Source organism: Dromaius novaehollandiae, chromosome 17 (assembly GCF_036370855.1).
Source record: "Dromaius novaehollandiae isolate bDroNov1 chromosome 17, bDroNov1.hap1, whole genome shotgun sequence".
NCBI lineage: Eukaryota > Metazoa > Chordata > Aves > Casuariiformes > Dromaiidae > Dromaius > Dromaius novaehollandiae.
In genome coordinates, this window is record NC_088114.1 from 7,511,675 (window position 1) to 7,530,606 (window position 18,932).

Consider the following 18,932-nt stretch of genomic DNA (forward strand, 5'->3'; position numbering starts at 1 on the left):
AGCTATAATCTCAGCTCCCCGTCTCAATGGTGCGTTGTGTAGATGCGGTCCAGTAGGTGATTTCTTTTTCTGTGTTAGCTGTCATCTTGTGCTCCGGGACCTACGTGTTCACCGAGGGGAAAAGTCACTTCTGCACGGCTTCCGCTGCAGCTTTCCAAACATGATTCAGGAGTAACCTGGAGCAGTTCCGTCTGAACAGGCAGAGCACCTGCGACTACGCTTAAGGGAGGCTCTGAACAGCTCTGTCCCTCTTTGTGTGAGCGCTCTGAAAGTCACGGAGAACCCACCGTTTCAGCTGCTGGCACTTTCTGTATATATAGGGGCGCTGGACGCTTGGGGCTCTCCCTTCTGACTGCTGAAAGCATCGCAACATTTGTGCTAAAAGTAATGTGTTGCTCAGTTATTAACTGCCTTTCTGGTACTGGTATGATAGCTTGTATTTTAGGCAGCTAAATGAACTTGGGCACTGAAAACTGTTGTCTCTTACTTCTCTCTTGTTTTCCCTCTCAACTCTATTTTGCCTACAGCTGTTTTGTTTCAAGCTAGGAGAGGTATCTACTTCAAGGCAAACTGATCTGTTCCATATTCAGTAATGTTCAAAGGGAAGAGTAAGATACTGTATAAAGAGATGAATAGCATTGTCAAGGAACAGAAGTAGGCTGCAGTAGTCTCTTAGGAAACCTTGGAGTTTGGAGATGAGGTGTCTAGAATTATGTGTGGATTGTAAAGTTAGTGGAATTGGAAATGGGCCTCTAGTAAACCAGTTACTCTGAAATAGGAGGGGCATTTACATTTAACTCAAGTGATCATGCTATGACATGTTTAAAATCCTTGAAGCAAACTAGTTAAGTACAGCTTCGTTGCCATTTCTGTAAATATTGTAATAGCCGTTATCAGTTAAAGCTCAGAAAAGAATCATGGCTCTCTAATACTGGAAGGAAAGCCCAATTTCCAATTATTCAAATATGGTTAACTGTATTGCCTTGACATATTCGCAGTAGGAGAAGGATAAAGAGAGAGAAAAGATCACCAATTTCTAATTTGGTTATTTCACATTTTAATGGATTAGTTTCTATTCTGATCACAGTAAGCATCCTTGTATCAAATGGTGAAAGTGTCAGACCAGGCAGAGTGGAAATTATGACAGAAGGACACTGATTTCTCCAGTTGCCTTGAAATGGCAGCTTGGGGAGTGACAGAATTTGAAATAAGGAGCATATCTATAGTGCCTGACTTGAGTTGTTGCAAACAAGGCATTCAGCAGAATTCTCTCAGGTGCAAACTGATAATATGAAAATTTATTGGAGTATTGCTTTGCTTAATTAACTGTAGTCAGAATTATTCACTGAGTATGAATTGAGCAATGACCTAAGTTATCTTTAAGATTAATAACATTTTGTGATCTTTCCAACTCTTTATATGCAAAATATTTATTTTATGAAGTATAGAAATATTTTGTATCAACATTATTTCATTTTACTGTTTTTTGTGACATTGTAATTGAAGTAGCACAGCTCAGGGATAAAAGTGGCTTTAGAACTTAAATTTGAATGTTGGTAGTTCCTGACTGTATTTTCAACTTTATCCCTTTTTAAATAGAAAGGATACATCTATGGATGGACCATTACCTGATAGTGCCCATTTTTTTAGAACGCATTTCTTCACCAAAAAAAAATGAAAACTTCAGAACTGTGTCCTAGTTAATCTGACAGTCTTACCACGTGTATCCAGCTTGCATATGTACCTCTGGGGGACTGTATAGGCCCCTATTAAATACTACTAGATACATGTTTTGAAGATGTCAGCCTTGCATACCCAATAATACTAATGCAGCGCTGTGAGGATTTAAAGCATTTATGGGAGGTAGATTGTTATTGATTTATCAAATGTTTTCTTAAGCTAGACATATTTCTCATGTGCTTTTGTGAGTCAAAAAATATGAGTATTTAAGTATTATTTTTCTTGCTGTTGCACTTGTTATGCAGCATTTCTACAAAAAAATGCATAGTACAGCTGGAAAGACTACTGAGCAAAGTATCATAAGTTTCTTTGCCAGAAGAAGGGTGCGTTTGTGGCATGCTCAGGAGTACAAGTTTAGCCCTCTGTTTAGTATAAAGAACTAGAGGTGTTTGTGTTGTCTACGCATATATATATGTATGACTATATCAGATTAAAAATTTGTATGCATCTTCGAAAACTGAATATTGTGTTGTTTTTTATTTACCTTTGATTGCAGAGCGTCAGTAGTATACCATGTCCCGTCACTGCAGTAAGAACTTTACCTACTTTAGAAGTTAAACAAGCAGAAAGGCCTTCGAGCAGAAGCAAAGATCCTCCTAGGGATGAAGAAAAAGAAAAGAAAAGAAAGAAACACAAGAAAAGATCTCGGACAAGATCTCGATCACCTTCCAAGTATCATTCGTCGTCTAAGTCCAGATCTAGATCACATTCAAAAGCAAAGCACTCACTTCCCACTGCCTATAGAACTGTCAGGCATTCAAGGTGGGTTTGGAAATCAAATGTATTCTTTAGAGTTCTGTATTGGCTAATACTTAACACATTTCTGCACTTCTTTCATTATGTAAGCTTCTTCATAACCATTACAAAGGGTTCAAAGTAAGGTACAAAGAAAATAATCATTAGCTTCTAATTACATAATGCAAAATTTGCACCAGTAAATGCTCTTTCAGTCTGGTCAGTAAAATACCTCATGGTAATATGTAGGAATGTGATTATAACAGGAAGAACAGAACTTGCTAAGAAGTTTGTTGCTGTTGTTGGAATAAAGTAACCAGACGATATTAAGATAAGAGATAAAGAACCACGTGGTTGAACAGCAAAGTTCAGAAAGGAAAAAAGCAGTTGGGTAGCGTGTGAGAAGATAGATGGATGAATGGCAGGAGAGAGATGACAGGAAACCAAGAAGGGTGAAAACAAAGTTGAGGAGGAGGAGAGACCAAATAAGAATGTAGCCCAGTGCACTTAACTCTATATTTAGTCATTAAGGAGATTAAATTCATTATATTAATTCTCTGATTAGAAGATTTATATACTATATATTCTTTGTTAATACTGTTAATCACATCTAAGGCATTTGGGTCTCAGTACCTTTCAAGTTTACTGTAAGTAAAACTTTTAATATTTCAAAGCCCAACCACATAGCAGTTGCTGTGGTCAGTAGGGAGGACATACTCTTGGAGTAGTGTTTTCTGAATCAGGCTACAGAATACCTAAACAGTGTTTAAGTAACTTGTGGTTCAAATGATTTGTGCATATACATGCTACTACTGCTGTACATTGTCTGTTCTTTTCCTTTTATCTTTGTGACCCAGCCTACGGCCTTATATTCTTATTCCTGAGAAGAGCAGGCTCAGCCATGTCTCACTTCTTTCCTACCCCTTTTTGGCAATGTGCCAAAACTTCTGGTCTGATATTTTCCTTGTGCATTTTTTGTTTGTTTTGCAAAATATCTGACATTAAGACTAGTAAGTGTTAATGATTTAGAACTTGTTCTTTTATACTACATTTTTTAGGTTAACTAAGATTCTTTGCTGAAGACATTTCTGCTATTCAGAGATGCAAGAAATTAAATGAAAAGAACTTGGTGCACAGGGTTAAATGATCAGTCTGACATGCTGCTTGTTTGACTACGTTTGGCCTTGACAGTCCTGATACTCCATATGTTTTAGGACACATTCCAAAATGCTGTGCCATTACTTTTCTGTGCATACCAGTGTGTAAAGGGAATGATGCTGAATGAAGTTTTCCATGCTTAAGAAATGAGTACAAGTATTTTCAGGGCTAAGGAGATCTTGGAAAAGTCTCCTCAGGTGAATCGCTCATCAACTCCCTGTCAAGCCATATCCTCACTCAGAGCTGCCATGTCATTTCATCTAAGCTATGTTATACATATTTGTCCACTGTTTTATCGATTTATGGTAAAATCAAGGAGGAACATCATAGTAATGGTGACAGAATGAAATTGTCTTCCTTGGTACCTTCAAAAGGATAAAGAATCACCTAAGAAGATCCTTACCAGTACTTAGGTATGCAGCCCAATGCGATAAAGACGGTGCTGCATCTCGCGTGAGCTTGTATCTGGCACTGAGAACTTGCAAGATCAGTTTGGGGTATACCAAGATGTGTTTTCACTGACTCCAGGGTGATCAGAAGGTACTTGGTCCTTTATAGAGATTTGAATTCTTCCAGATGGTCTACATTTGGTTCTGCTGGTGCCATATTGACTGTGTCTACTGGCACAAATCAAATAACAGACACATAATAGGCCTAACATAATGAATCAACACAACACCTGATTAAATCCGGCTGGATATTTTCTTGATCAGCTGTTGAATCCTACACCCTGATTGAGAAGTCCAAAGGGCTTGACGCTGGCTAGCCTAATTTTACAGTTGTATGACAAAATTTCAAAACATTTTGCACCACTTCTTAAAACTTGACCAGACTTAGAGCTGAATAGAAAAGGCTTTTCTACCAGTTTAAGCTAAGGTTTCTTGAGAATCTCTCTCCAATTCAGAAACCCATTCTTTCTGGGACCTTAAGGCAGTATCATCGATGCTCAGTGGCTGCCAATTCCCTTTGAACTTTTTGCGGACCATTTAAAACACTTGTAGCTGCTACAACAGGTAGAAGCCTGTTAGAAATCTGAATTACTTTATCTACAGCATTTCAAAAGAACATGGCTAAACCTAAACTTCTGCCTAATGTCCTCTTGTAATTCAGTATTAATGAATACCTTTTTCCTGAATCTTTTACTTAATATATTGACAGTATTGGTTTACCTTACTAGAGCTGTGTTACTCTTAACATTTTTCTTTTATTTACCAGTGTGAGCAAGCTGATGGAAAGACAATTAGAATTTGAAATAATTTTTATAACCTGAAAAAATCTGGTCAGTAAAGACAGGCAGGCCTTATGCAGGATGGATCAAATATCATCACCTCGAAGACAAGTTCCACAGTCGCAAAGAAGGCTGTTATACTGAGATGTATAAACAGGAACAATATCTATAAGATGGGAAGTAAATTTGTTGTTGCTCTGTATGGCAGTAGTTAGGCCTTAGTGTATTGTGTCCTGCCTTGTGAATGACACTTAAGAAGGATGTGTACCAGTTAGAGGAAGTTTAGACTGTAAGAATTACTGGAGCTGTGAGAAAGATGAAAGAATTGGGATTATGACTGTTTGGGAAGGCTGAAGGAAGATGAAATGAGTCTTGATATATGCCAGGAAAGAGGGAAATAGGCCATTCTACTTTCAGTCCCTGAGGTTTAGGCAATAAGTAATGGATTTGAATTGATAAAAGGGAGACTAGAAAGCTTTTCATAGTGTCTCAGTGGTAAAAGTAGTAAATACAGCTTGTGAAAGCTCTATCATGGGAAATTTCTGTATCAAGAATTATAGCTGGGAAATACTGAGTAATCTTTTCTAGCCCTGTTTTTCTAATTAGCATCCTTGAAAAATTATCCAAAATTAAAGCTTTTGCTCCTGAAACCAGAAAACTTTTTTAAATAAGCAAGAATGGGAGGCTGATTCATAACCCAGACAGATGCTTGGATCTATTCTCTCTAATGTTTGAGTTAAAACACATGCCTTGTGTTATGGTTTCAAAACAAAAGGCAAATGTTAGTTCCTAGCTATGAAGATGGTTGGGGTATATTTTCCTTTTTATTTATTTATAGATTTGGTGTTAATTCAGAGCAATTTATTTCCATTAATTATCATCTTGTCTCCTTCAAATATGGCACCTTTCAAATCTGTTTGTTATTTAGTTTTCCCAAAGCTTGACCCAGAACAGTATTCTTTCCAAGATTCCTAAAACACTAGATGTTATAGCTTGCTGCTGAATGAATAGTGTAAAGAGTCATCCCCCTGGGATAAAGTTCTGAACTATTTGCAGAACTTAATATGTGATGTTCACCTGATGTTACTGGATGGGGCTTATTAGATAATCTTTATTATGTGGATATTGGTGCTAAATTAAACTGTAATACCCCTATTTTGAGTAACTTTGCTTTATTTGAATGTCTCAATCTAACGTTTGTATGGTGTAGCTCTTGTCACCTTATTCTATTCTGTACAAAATGTGTATCCTAACCTCCAGATCTCAGTATAGATCAATTATTCATGTTTTACTTATCCTCTGGACTGGACTGAAAAACAAAAGCTAGAATTTTCCCATTCTGTAGTAATTACTGCTACAGAACCTGTTAATGAAGTAACTTAGGATAATAAACAAGACCTTTTTCTTAATAAACAAATTTTCATAACTTTTCTATTAAGTTTGAAGTATCTGCACAATGAAAATATGTATTTTGGATTTGAAACTGTTTCAACTATTATGCTTAACTGTGACAACCAAAAGAGGAGCTACACTTGTTTCATAATTTCTCATTAGAATATCTGCAGTTGGATGTTAATGAATAATAAACTCTAAAGTGTAATAATGACCAGTCATCATATGCCCTGTATTTAGGAAATATTCTTAAAGCCTTAGATGTTGTGGGTTCTCCATATGGACATGTGTTGAGCTTCTGTGTATGGTAGTTGGTGGTTAATTGTGAAAGTTATTTGAAAAAGTAATGTTAGATTAAAAATCATAGTTACTATATAACTTATTGTGACAAGTTTGTAGGGACTAGATGTGAGAAGTGAAGTTGAACATAGAGCTTTACTGTAAGTTTCTGTGCTGCCTTTGTACAAGTGGTATTTGGTGTTCTTTACAAGCTCTCACTCTTCGGTTTAATGTATTTATTTATTTATTTTCAAAATAGGCTTTCTGTTTAGAAATCCTACGGATGAACATTGCAGTATACCTCTGTGTATATCATTTATATCACTGGTTTATCATGTGCTTTTAAATTGTTAAAGGTCTAGAGGCTCTGCTTCATTTAAAATAGTCTTTTTGTATTAGTGCATTTTTAAAAAATATTTCCTAATGCGTCTTCAGCAGTATTGAAGTTAAAAATTCTGTTCCGATGATATCAAATTGATTCAAAGCATGTTTTGGATATTCATTTTTTTAGATAGTGCAACCAAACCTATTTTATAGAAACAAGTTAAAATAACTGTAGCTGTGTAAGCAACCCAGATGTATCAGTTTTATTGTGGCATATAGTGTGCTAAGAGCAGTTCCTCTATGTAAATGCATGTTACTTTTTGTACCAAAATTAGTCCCATTAAATTCTTGATATACTGTGGTTTTAATTCTGGACCAATACGATAGATCTAAACTTAAACAAAAATCATGGAAAGTAGTAAACCATGTCCAGCAACACCATAAGATGTTACAGCATGGCTTACTGTGGAGGTGTTAGTCCCAAAGAGATGACTAGCTATTACAAATTAGTAATTAAGGCCAAGGATGAGGCAAGTTTGTTAAATCTGTCTTGGAAAACAAACAGCCTTTGATACCTTTTCAATCACCTGTAGTAAGTGCTTCATTGGTGCCTTTTTTCTAATCAGCTTTAAAGCACCATGACAGACTTGTTGTGAATCGTATCTAATCAGGGTGCTTTTTGCAGTGGTGTAGACTGTCAGTCACTGGTATTCTAGCTGAGGAGTTTGAGATTTTGCGGCTGGTGGACAGTAAGTGTCAATAATGACCATGTTAATGTCAGTCTTCGTTTTCTATCAAATAGAAAGCACATGATCTGAGTTAATGGTGTGTTGTATGTGTGAAAGTGTGTTTGTGTGTGAGAAGAGAGGAAGGGATGCAAAGGAGCTCGTTATGTATTGTATGATTTAGTGAGTTGGTCAGATGAACTTTGGATGTTCAATTTTAAAATAGAATAGAGTTGGAAAGTCTAAAATTCAGTTTGATCCTTTTTCTTTATACTGTTTAGTAACGGAGCAGTGCTAAGCCATGTACACTGTTTATCTATTTAATGAGTCACAAAGGGTAATCAGTAGTGGGATGCTTTGTTAGCAGGTTACTTTTGAGTGAGTTTGGATAGAATACTTAAGCATATGTGTGTGTCTCTGCCTCAGTTTCACAAGTTTAAAAGAGACTTGAAAGTAGCTGTTCTTTGTAAAAACAGGTATCTTTTTTTTCCTCCTTTCAAATCTATTTTCTTACTGCTGAGGTGGTGTCTATCCATGTAGTTTCTATTCCTGTACTGTAATGAGACATGCCAAGCTTCGTAACGCTTTGAGCTTTTGGGACCCTACTAAACACAAGTGATATTAACTTTATTTAAAGGAATAGAATGTCTTATGAAATAACAATTAGTCTAAGTAAAGTAATAACTGATGTATCACAGTAAAACTGTTAAGCTGTTTTTCATTGTTTGAAATTAATGGCCAAATTTCTTAATATTACTAATTGGAAGAATGTTGTAGAACCAAAAAAAAATCATATCCAGTTCATAAAAATGAAGCTAATGCGTTTTTCTTTCTGATTGTTTGGACTTTTTTTAGGCTGGTCCATATAAGCATGTTTCACTAAGGTTCAGCTTTTGGTTAAGGGACTGAACCTTTTCAGGATTCTAGTTAATACCAAAACTAGCACATTTTATTCTGAATGTGAAGTGTGTGCCTCCGTATCACAGACTCACAGCATCCACAGGGACACTGAGCATGGAACCGAGTCTGAGCAGCTCATCAATGGCAGCAGCAACAGAGCGAGAAAATTATCAGTCAGCTTCGACAACGAAAAGATTTGACTGCTGGAGCTCTTTTGAGGGAAATCCTGGTAAAATGTCAAGGTGTCTGACTGACCCCCAACTTTATGATCTGTTTTTTATTTTTTATTTTTTTCCTTTTTTAATCCTTCTGAAAGGCCTGGTAAAGATCAGATTTCTAAGTGAAAAAGGAGTTAACTTACAATACTTAACTGCCACTGTGATTTTTCTCTTTTTTCTTTTTTTTAATTTTCAGTAGGTCTGTTTTATTATAGGTGTAAGAGAAATGGCGCAAGTGTGTATGTGTACGCGTGTGTAAATATACATTTATATATATGGTGCGAGTCTGCAGTGATTTAAAAATGCTTCCCTTTTAGTCAACACAAATTAGGTATTTTCAAGAAGATGAATGCTTGATAAACATGGAGTGAAGTACCTGTAATGCATAAATTGGAAGGGTTTTGAAATAAATTTCTGAAGTAAAACGATTAGAACTATATAGTTCAGTGGGACGAAAACTAACTATTACTACCAAGAATTTGGGAGGGACTGGGGGTTTGTTTTTCCTTTTGTTTTTTCAGACAGGTTCCCTGTCTTGCTCCCTTCTCCATCTTTCCCCCCCACTTCCCCTCCCTCCTTTAGGATTTTTCCCATTGCATTAATTTTGTTACTAAAAAATACTCGGGTCTTACTTGTACGTCCACTTAATTCCAAATCACGGAGGAAAAGGTGTAAGCTGTTTAAACTGGTGTCTGATCTTAACTGGGCATGCTTTCTCTCTCTCGCTTTCTCTCCCTTTCTGTCTCTGTCCATAGGAAAAGTATTTCGAGTCGAAGTGCTAGTGCCAAACAATGCTGGTCATGGGTTGGTAGTCACTTGCGCAGGTGAAAATCTTGGCTGTGTTAGGATTATTCTGCAACATCAGGGACAAAATTTCCTGGACTTGTCAGTGTTAGAGATGCATTGAAAACAAAAATTTCTCTTCATCTTTGTGATGCAGCAATTCTGAAAATGTACTGCTAATTTGGGACGACAGGGTCAGGCCTGACAATTCTAGGCTTCAAACCAAATTGGACTTGTGCATGCCAACACAGTAACAGCAACCGCTGTTGCTGCTAAAGGTGACTGTCTGCACTAAAGTAAAACCTTGTTGCCTACTGATATAGAAGTTGACCTTAGCACACGATGCCAGAGAACTGCTTCTTCCCCTGTTGGGAGTGAAAAGCAATGGATAACTATGTCCTAAGTGTAGCAGATGAGTTAGAAATTCTTATGCAGCTGACAAGTCTTGGAGACTAAACCCCCATGTTGATATAAAATAAGCATTTGACTGGTGTTATATTTGGGTTTGGTGACAGCAGAATTCCACTGAAATGAAAGTAATGAGATAAATAGCATAAGTAACAAAAAAATAAACTTTTTGATGGTTTTTCTTGCTTAGGTCACGGTCAAGGTCACCTAGGAGGAGGGCTCACACGCCAGAAAGGCGGAGAGAGGAAAGGAGTGTTCCAACGGCTTATCGCATTAGTAATAGTCCTGGAAACAGTAGGAAACGCACGCGTTCCAGGTAAGTGTACCCAGTCCTGGAGAATGTTATGTGCCAGCCTGGACAGGGGCTTGAAACATGGTCTGATGTTTCATATACTGCCTAGGTGAACCTTAGTTTTTTGATCTGAAGCTTTATAACTCATAAATGGTATTTTGAAACATCTGTGGGAAAAAAAAAAACATGGAAGCACTAATTCTTCCCTCCTCTTTCCCCCCCCCCCCCCATTTTTGAGTATGCTTGAACACTAAATGTACAACCAGATCAGTGTACCTTACATATACTGCTGTTTTCTAGCTGTGAGAGTTCAGATTTTATTTGGACTTCAAAGATCCTCCTTGTTGGGTCATTCTGTCTGGCTTTGATTGCGCAAGCTATATGGCTGCTGCACAGAGGCCATATACTGCTACTGTGTTATTCATACTGGTATTTTAAAGTTGTTTGAAAATACATCATATCTTCTCAAATAAGGGGAAATTACGGTTTATCAATCAGTATGATTTACATTCAGCAATCTTTTACTGTATGACTGGAATGTGAAGTATGAAGCAAGAGGTGCCTTTTTTGAGCACACACTTCGCATGTCATCTTTCTGAGCCTGTTATCATCAAAATGGCGTAACAAGCATTATTTCACTTCACCTATTGCAGAGGTAAAACATCTGCAAAGTGTGTGTCCAAAAGCCTTATCTTTTGCACCTCTAATTGCAATGCGAAAGGAAGGGAAAATTGTTCATACACATACATGTGTACGTACAGTGTACACGTAACTGAACACATTGAGGTTATTAATAGCATACAGAAATTTTCTTCTCATCTGTGAAGATTCTTTAACGTGCTTCTCCACATCTCATGTGGCGTAAGAAGCAAAGAGCTCATTTTCGCCTATATGATCTTAAAAATACTCTTGTTGTTTGTGTTTTTTAAGATAACTTGAAGTCTCTGTCAGTCTCAAACTAATTGATATGTCGTGTATGTAATTGAGAGCTTCATCAGCATGCTTAAACTTTGAGGGTTTTTTGTGTCATCCACTTGAGATAACAGAAGCTTCTGTAGAGTTCACCTTGCAAATTTGGTTAAGCAGAAGAGATTCAGTATTCAGAATCTTAAAATGTTTTTCCTCCTATAAAGGCAAGAATATTTTCATAGCCCTGCATTATTTTTTCATTGCTGCTTGACCGTTCAGCAATTTAAGTTATCAATGACTTGTTATTCTGAAACAAAGTAGATTCTTCTTTAAACAATATTGTTTATATAGATAGAAATTGGAAACTTCCGTTAGGCCTCTAGCAGAAAACAGAACAATGCACAATAAAGTACGGCAGTAAATGCAAAAAATGTAGACTGAAGAAATAGTACTGGAGTTAAACATAGATGAGGATATATTGCAACTCGGATTGCAGAAAGCCTGCTGTGTTAGTACTCTTGGGACTGACTTATTCATTTTTTTAAGTAAATATCTAGATGCTGTGATGGACAGTTTTTCAGAGTCTTCAGTTGTGGAGTGTATTTTCCGCAATGCTGTAATGGAAGCAAGCTTTGGGTTTGAGCTGTTATAAGCTCATTTACTTAGACTTTCTGTGAGTGAGTAGTGTATATTTTGCCTCATAGCTGAGAGCAGGTTTGAATTTTGTGTGGCAGCAGTCAGCTGAGTGTTTATTACCTGTGGTTGTACTAAGAAATAGGAAACCTTGAAAATCCAGTACTGTCAGAGGACTGGAAAGGACCCTAGAATTAATAAGTAGTGAATTGTTTTAATCTGATTAATGTCCTAAGCAAGTTATCGGTGGTAATGCCAAATAGTTAGAATTCCTTGAAAACTTTTAGGTATGCTTCCAGAAGAAAAAATGTAAGAACTAGGAAGCCAGCTTTTACTTTGTCATGTCTGTGAATTACTGGCTTACTGCTTGCAGAATAAGGTGTTCTTGAGAATAAGTATAACCACTGTTTTTAATAATTTGCTTATCCTGTACTTCAGTTGCCATCATAGTCACTTCAAAAGGGAGTCTAATGTGAATCACGTGTTTTGATCTGACTGCAGTGAGTCACTTTCTGTAGAAAATATGCATAGTCCTTTTATGCTAGCCTTTGTATCTGGGAAAATAGTAAAAAATAATCCAAATTTTAGCAAATGGACTGTTATAAAAATAGAAGACTGATAGACACATTCATTAAGCTGATATTTTATCTATTATACAAAATCATCCTAATCTGAGATTAAAAAAACTTTGAAAAGCTTACTGCAGAATATTCTGCATGAATCATGAATGTTTATAAAGATTTTTCGAGAGTTTAGTATCAAATATGTTTTCTGCTCGATTACATTATGATGTTTTAAGAAACTAAGCAATTACAGTACATAACTAGCTAGTCAAGGGATAACTGACTTCAGAACTTAATTTTTATGGCCATGGGATGCTGGAAGTCAGAGCTGTGGTTTTTTTTCATGCCTTGGAGCAATTATTTATGCAAGCAAGGGGAGAGAAGCCCCTTTGCCCTTGTGGCAAAGGCAGCCAACAGTATCCTGGGCTGCAATAGGAAGCCCGTTGCTAGTAGGTCGAGGGAGGTGATCCTTCCCCTTGACTCAGCACTGGTGCAGCCACATCTGGAGTGCTGTGTCCAGTTCTGTGCTTTCCAGTACAAGACAGACATGGATTTACTGGAGTGAGTCCAGCAAAGGACCACGAAGATGATTAAGGGACTGGGGCATCTCTTGATTAAGGGACAGGAGAGATTGAGAGCTGGGACTATTTAGCCTGGAGAAGAGACGGCTCGGGGGTATTTTATCAGTGTTTGCAAATATCCAACGGAATAAAGAGGACGGGGCCAGAATCTTCTCAGTGGTGCCCAGTGACAGGGCAAGAGGCAATGGACACTGACAGAAACATAGGAAATTCCACTTGAACACAGGTGGAACACTCAACAACTCAACACACCTCTTTACTGTGAGGGTGGCTGAACACCAGAACAGGTTGCCCAGAGATGATGTGGAGTCTCTGTTGTTGGAAATACTCAAAACCTAACTGGACACAGTCCTGGGCATCCAGCTTTAGGTGACCTGCTTGAGCAGGGGGATTGACCCAGATGATCTCCAGAGGTGTCTTCCAAGCCCAATTATTCTGTGATTCTGTGATTTTTACAATTTTAAATCTTGAATGTTAACTTCTATATAAAAATCAGATTTTCATATGATAAATTCTAAGCATCAGAGGTGTGCAGTATCTATATGCAAATTCACTATGTTGTAACATAGCTGCTTTTTAAAGAAGCAAATTTCCCATGGAAATCAAAATAAAGGAACTAATAATGCAATACTTAAAATACGGTGCGAAGTTTTATGGTGTTTTAAGATTTTCTAGAAGCCTCAACAACCTGCTCTTCTGAGTAGGCCTCTAGCAGAACTTTATCAGTTTTTTGAACTGAGCTTGTTTTGCTTTGAGCTTTAAAAATGGAAGGCACACTAGACAGCATGCTAGAGAGATGTGCCCACAATGAGGTATTTGGCCTCAAAGTTAATTAAGTAATTCTGATTACAATAATGTCAATACTGATATATAAATCATAAGGACATAAATTCATAGCTAGATATAAAGATGTTAATAGTTCAGTCATTAGTATATTACTAGTTAAATTCTCTGGAACATATGTGCAATATTAAACTCTCATAGTTTGTTCATTTGTGGGCTAGGAATATTATAAAGGATATATAAACTCTTACGCTTCTCATAATACGCCAAATGCCTGATATTGTTCGGGGTAGGAACTTTCCTCTTGCAAAGTTATTCTGCACGTCTCCCATGACTTTTCTGTCTTCCTTTGAACTGTCAAATGCTGGACAGTAATTTCTGTGTATCTATAAAGCAATATTCCAGGTGAGAAGCTCAGGTACTAGTAGTTGCCGAACCTAATGTGATTTAAGAAGGGCTGCTGAGGGAGTGTTTTGCGTGACCATAGAAGTGCAGTTTGTGGTAAGACTTTAATGCTTGCTCAGTGCAGGAGAAGTATCACGTGGAAGAGGGCTACATTTAGAAGTGTCAAAATACTGCTTTAAATCTCCTTCAATAAATTATTTCCTTCTCGCAGAAGTCCCCATGAAAAAAAGAAGAAGAGGCGGTCTAGATCACGTACCAAATCCAAAGCTAGGTCTCCTTCACCATCTGTGTCACCAGGCAAACCATCCACACACAAAAATTCTGTACATTCAACTAGTGTCTCTCCTGTGGAGAGTAGGGAATCCAGCCAGGAACGCTCCAGGTAATACATTTTCTTATCGTAATATGGCAGTGCTGACATCTCCTGACCATGAGTGTCTCTTTTGACCTAACTTGTATGGTGAGGAGATTATCTATATATAAATATATATATTCATATATATAGATAAAGATATCTATATCTATATATGTTTTGGGTTGTGGGGGTTTTTTGTGGCTGGGGAGTTTTTTTATTGGGTGTTTTTTTTTTTTTTTTTTTTCCTGAAAGTAGAAGACACTGGGAGAACAGACAGTACTGTGTGCTTCAGAGCCTAATGAAGACATTGCATCTGTTATCTGCTGGAGTTTTTGTGCAACCCAATGAAATTTTAGGATCAGACTTCAAAAATCGGAAGATTTCTAACATTACCTATGCTATATTACTATTTTAAACAGGAAAAAAAAATACAAAAATTTTGTCAGAGAAGTTTCTGTTACTTTTGAGGTGAAATGTGATTATTTAGTATGGAAAACAGGAGATTGTGATCCTCATTCAAGTAAACATCTTGATGTACACTTAAAGTAAAACTTGGGCTGAAAATTCTACTGCCTAATTCCAAGTTAGAAATTGGTAACTGTCACTAAATGTGATAATTCTTTGAAGTGGAATTTTAAGGGACTGCTTTAAATTGCAATGTGTTTGAAGGATTCACAATTAAATTATTTCCACTAAATACAAAACTCCTGTTGAAAATCCCTTGCCTGCTATTCAGATTTCTCTCTAATATCAGTTGCATGAGTGGCTCTTCTGACTGTGACATCGTGGCTTCCAGTTGAATGAGGAAACTGTTGACTAATACATGAGACTTGTACAATAAAGCCCAAAATTGCGATGGTCAGTGGAATGAATCTTGAAAGCGTATACTATACATTTCTGATTCTGGTTTTATCTTTTTTAGGGGAGTTTCTCAGGAAAAAGATGGCCAGATCTCTTCAGCGATTGTGTCTTCAGTGCAAAGTAAAATCACTCAGGTACAAAAAAACACGTTCAGAACATCTTGCTTAATTATTTCCATCATGTCATATTCTCCAATTAATATCATGTACAATTCGGAGCTTTGCATACGATGTAGAGACATGCTCATTGTCATTCGTAATCTCTTTCCTTATCAAAAAAAAAAACACCAATTTTGTTGCTTCTCTAACTGCTGTCTTTTCAAGTGTCATCAAACCTCTAAAGGTCAAGCTCAGTTTAATGCACTGCTAAGGTATGAAAGTCCATCTTATGCTGGAACAATCCATCAGTTACCAACAGCAGGTATTATTGAGAGCCCATGTTACCAGGTATTATTTACGGCTTCCTTCATGGAACAAAGAATGAAGGAGAATCACCAGTTTGTAAGGCTGGCAGTAGAGGAAAAATATGTTGTCTTGTAGACTAAAGCAAGTATGCTTTGCCTTGAGCAGTATCTTCAATCAGTGATTTCACCCTTGTTGCTGTTTACATATGTGAACTTTTGTCGTTATGATTTTGTTGATCCATTCTGTGTTTGCTGTGAATCGCTGCATGACTATCTGTGAATAAGTGTCTAGTATATGCCTCAGTATGGTGCGCAACGAACTACATGCATTCAGGTTCCCTAACACAGTTTTAAGATACTCAACCTTTGTCAAAATTATTTCATTTATTTTTAGAAAGCGATTACATGGTATCACTGTTTACAGTTTTTAATTTCACTCATCCTCGTAGTTTATAAATGTGTCTAATTTTCTTTTAATTTTATATGTCAAGTTTAGAGGAGAAACTCTATTTCTGAATCATGCTTTGGAAAATTTACAAAACACAATCAAAATTCCTCTTCATATTATTTTTCAATGGATGGGAACTGATTGTTCTTTCAATTAATATTGTTCCAAGATGTAATTCCCCTAGGGAAATAGTGGTAGTTGGGAATTAATACTATTAGACTAGTACCTTACACACTATCTTTGATTCATTTTGGAAGAGAAACCCGGAACAGGAATGTGTAGTAAAATGGACAATAAAAGCTGTAGGTACTAGAGGAAGAAAACAGAGCTCTAATGCCATAGCACTTCTTCAGCTACCCAATAAGCACATGGAAACCTCTAGTATGAGAAATGAGATATGAACTGTGTCAGGATCTTTGAGGTAGAGTAAATGTCCCATCATTTAAAAATATATACCTTTCAGACAAAGATTACTGGTGCATATATTTCTTGTATTGAATGTTCTTTATGGCATAGCATCTGCAAGCTAATATTGGTCTGCTTGCTCAAAATGCAGATGTAAGAGAAGGAAAGATTACTAGTCCCGACCACCGAATTGCAGTACTGTTTTTAAAATGCCCCTCACAAACAGCTTCCAAAACACATGTTTTAACATGGTTCTTGTTTTACTTTTCGCAAATAGTAACTAAGAGTAATTGGACTTTTGTGAATCTGCAAGATATGTCCCAGTATAGATTAGCTTAGCATCTTAAGAACTCTGAAGCAGCAAAGAAATCCAATTTACCTAATTGTTAGCAAGACTGTTTTGCTGCCAGTGTGCTGATTGACTTTGGCCAACTTTAGTATGTTTTCTCATTCAAATCCTCCCATCTGTAACATGGGAGTAATGATGCTGAATTTCCCTATGAAGTGTTTTGAGAGCTTCAGATGAAAAATACTTATAAGAACCAGGTATTTTAATTCATCTACACTGCATTTGTGAAGAAATGTTTTTAAGTAATTTGTAATTCATTACTGATATACATTTTTTATTTTGTGATTTTTTTTTTTTTCAGCCCAATTATCAGATTCCATTTACATGAAATTTCATGTGCTTTTGTAATGCTGTTCCCGCTGGATGCTCAGACATGTTTGAGAGTTGCTATTTTGTTTCACAGCAGTCTTGTGTTTCAGTCTCTCTGGTATATGTGGAAATTCCACTGCACTTTTCCTTTCTTTTTTTTCAGCTTTAAAATCGCATTTGAAATCTGTTTGACTACAGGGTTCGTAAAAGCTATCCTTTATAGAATTGTTACTGCTTTCTTCATACCAGTTTTCTCTCCCGCTCTTAACCCTGCTCTTACCCCTGCTCTTACCCCCTCAGTGTTTAACAGTTCTGGGTGTCCTGAAGGCAGCCATAGTTTCTTTCAGTTAAGCTGATTTATGATTTTTGTTGTGTAGCAAAGCATGTAGAAATTGCTCTAAATATTTAAGTAAAACACTTTGTAGCAGTGAAGGCCAATTTTTAGAATCAGTTATAGGAACTTCCTCCAAATTTCTTCAGTCTTTTACATTAGGGGCTGTTAAAATTTGAGAATCATGAGACTGAGTATCCTATATGACCAGAGCATAAGGTAGCAGTTTCATGTGGGTTTTTGCTGTCACATGCTTCAGCCGTTTAAAGCCCAAGGAAGTCTAATCTTTTTTCCTCTTATTTTCTACAGGATCTTATGGCCAAAGTGAGAGCAATGCTTGCAGCTTCCAAAAACATACAAACTAGTGCCTCCTGAGACCCATTGAACTGACCATCGAGAAATTATGTGGGGAAAAAAAACAATATAAAAAAAACTGCCTCATCTCAAATGTACAGCTGAGCTTAGCTCACTTGGTTCACAACTCCCTTGTCTAATATTATCAGAACTTAAGGAGCTAAAACCTATCTTTCTGTACAGAACTGTCTCCTTGGAATTTCATTGAATTTTTTCAGCAGGAATCTCTTTGGAAAGTTTTTGGTTTTTGTAAATTGATTTTTTTGACTAATTCTTCAGTAACATTTTATGATCAGCAGTCTATATGTGTATATTTGTAAATACCATGTTTCTGTGATAAGGTATTACACAATAATAAAGAAGGAAACGCCTTTCATTAGCTACAGAGTTCTTGTGGAGTCTTTTAATAGTTCGATTAACTTCTGTTACAAATTCATTTTCTTTAATACTTTGTCCTTTTAAAGTAGCAACTCTCTAGCCTGCCTGAGGGAGCAGCTTGTGCAGAGAAACACTTTCATCTTCCTTCGTGCACAAAATGATCTAAGAGTGCATGTTTGCTAGGCATGTTTTGAACAGTTTTTTGCACAGGGCCATAATTTTCTGTCCATCATTTAGCATGGTCTGTGAGCCTCTATTTGAGGTGTTGACCCTTTGAATTCAGTAAGTAGTAGTCAGTAGCTTCTTTATGTGCCTGTTCTCTCTAGCTAGCTACAGAAGCAAGTGTATTTTTGGGGTCATTCAGCAGGCATTCTTTAAAGAAATTCAGCATTCTTCTAAATAAGTATCTTTCATACTTTTGAGGAAGATACTAACTAGCTTTTGTGAATTACTGACAGATACCAGTTAAAGCTTTTCAGAAGGCTTGTGAACTTGGTATTATTACAGATTTATTAAGCATTCTTTGTAGTAATTTTTTTTATGAAAATGTTCTGAAAGCTTGAAAGTGAGTATATAAAAAAACAATCACTGAAAATAAGATAAAGAATCCTCCAATCTTCTTGCAACTAGAGCTGAATTTATGTGATCTTTACTTACTGTTACGTAGATCTTCTAAAAGTGGT

At 36.7% G+C, this 18,932-nt stretch overlaps 1 protein-coding gene across 6 annotated transcripts in view; it reads left to right on the plus strand.

Annotated features, from left to right (window-relative positions):
* SFSWAP (splicing factor SWAP) overlaps nt 1-18,250 on the plus strand; it is a 58,270-nt gene extending 40,020 nt beyond the window's left edge. For 4 of the 6 annotated variants that reach the window (XM_026095324.2, XM_026095328.2, XM_064522044.1 and 1 more), the window contains exons 14-19: nt 2,237-2,502; nt 8,568-8,723; nt 10,081-10,206; nt 14,268-14,438; nt 15,334-15,406; nt 17,827-18,250. In XM_026095324.2, the coding sequence (XP_025951109.1) occupies nt 2,237-2,502; nt 8,568-8,723; nt 10,081-10,206; nt 14,268-14,438; nt 15,334-15,406; nt 17,827-17,892 (858 nt within the window). In that variant the 3' untranslated portion in view covers nt 17,893-18,250. The remainder of the gene's footprint in view (nt 1-2,236; nt 2,503-8,567; nt 8,724-10,080; nt 10,207-14,267; nt 14,439-15,333; nt 15,407-17,826) is intronic. The other 2 variants (XM_064522043.1, XM_026095325.2) reach the window with 2 other exon arrangements.
* The last annotated feature ends 682 nt before the right edge of the window (nt 18,251-18,932 follow it).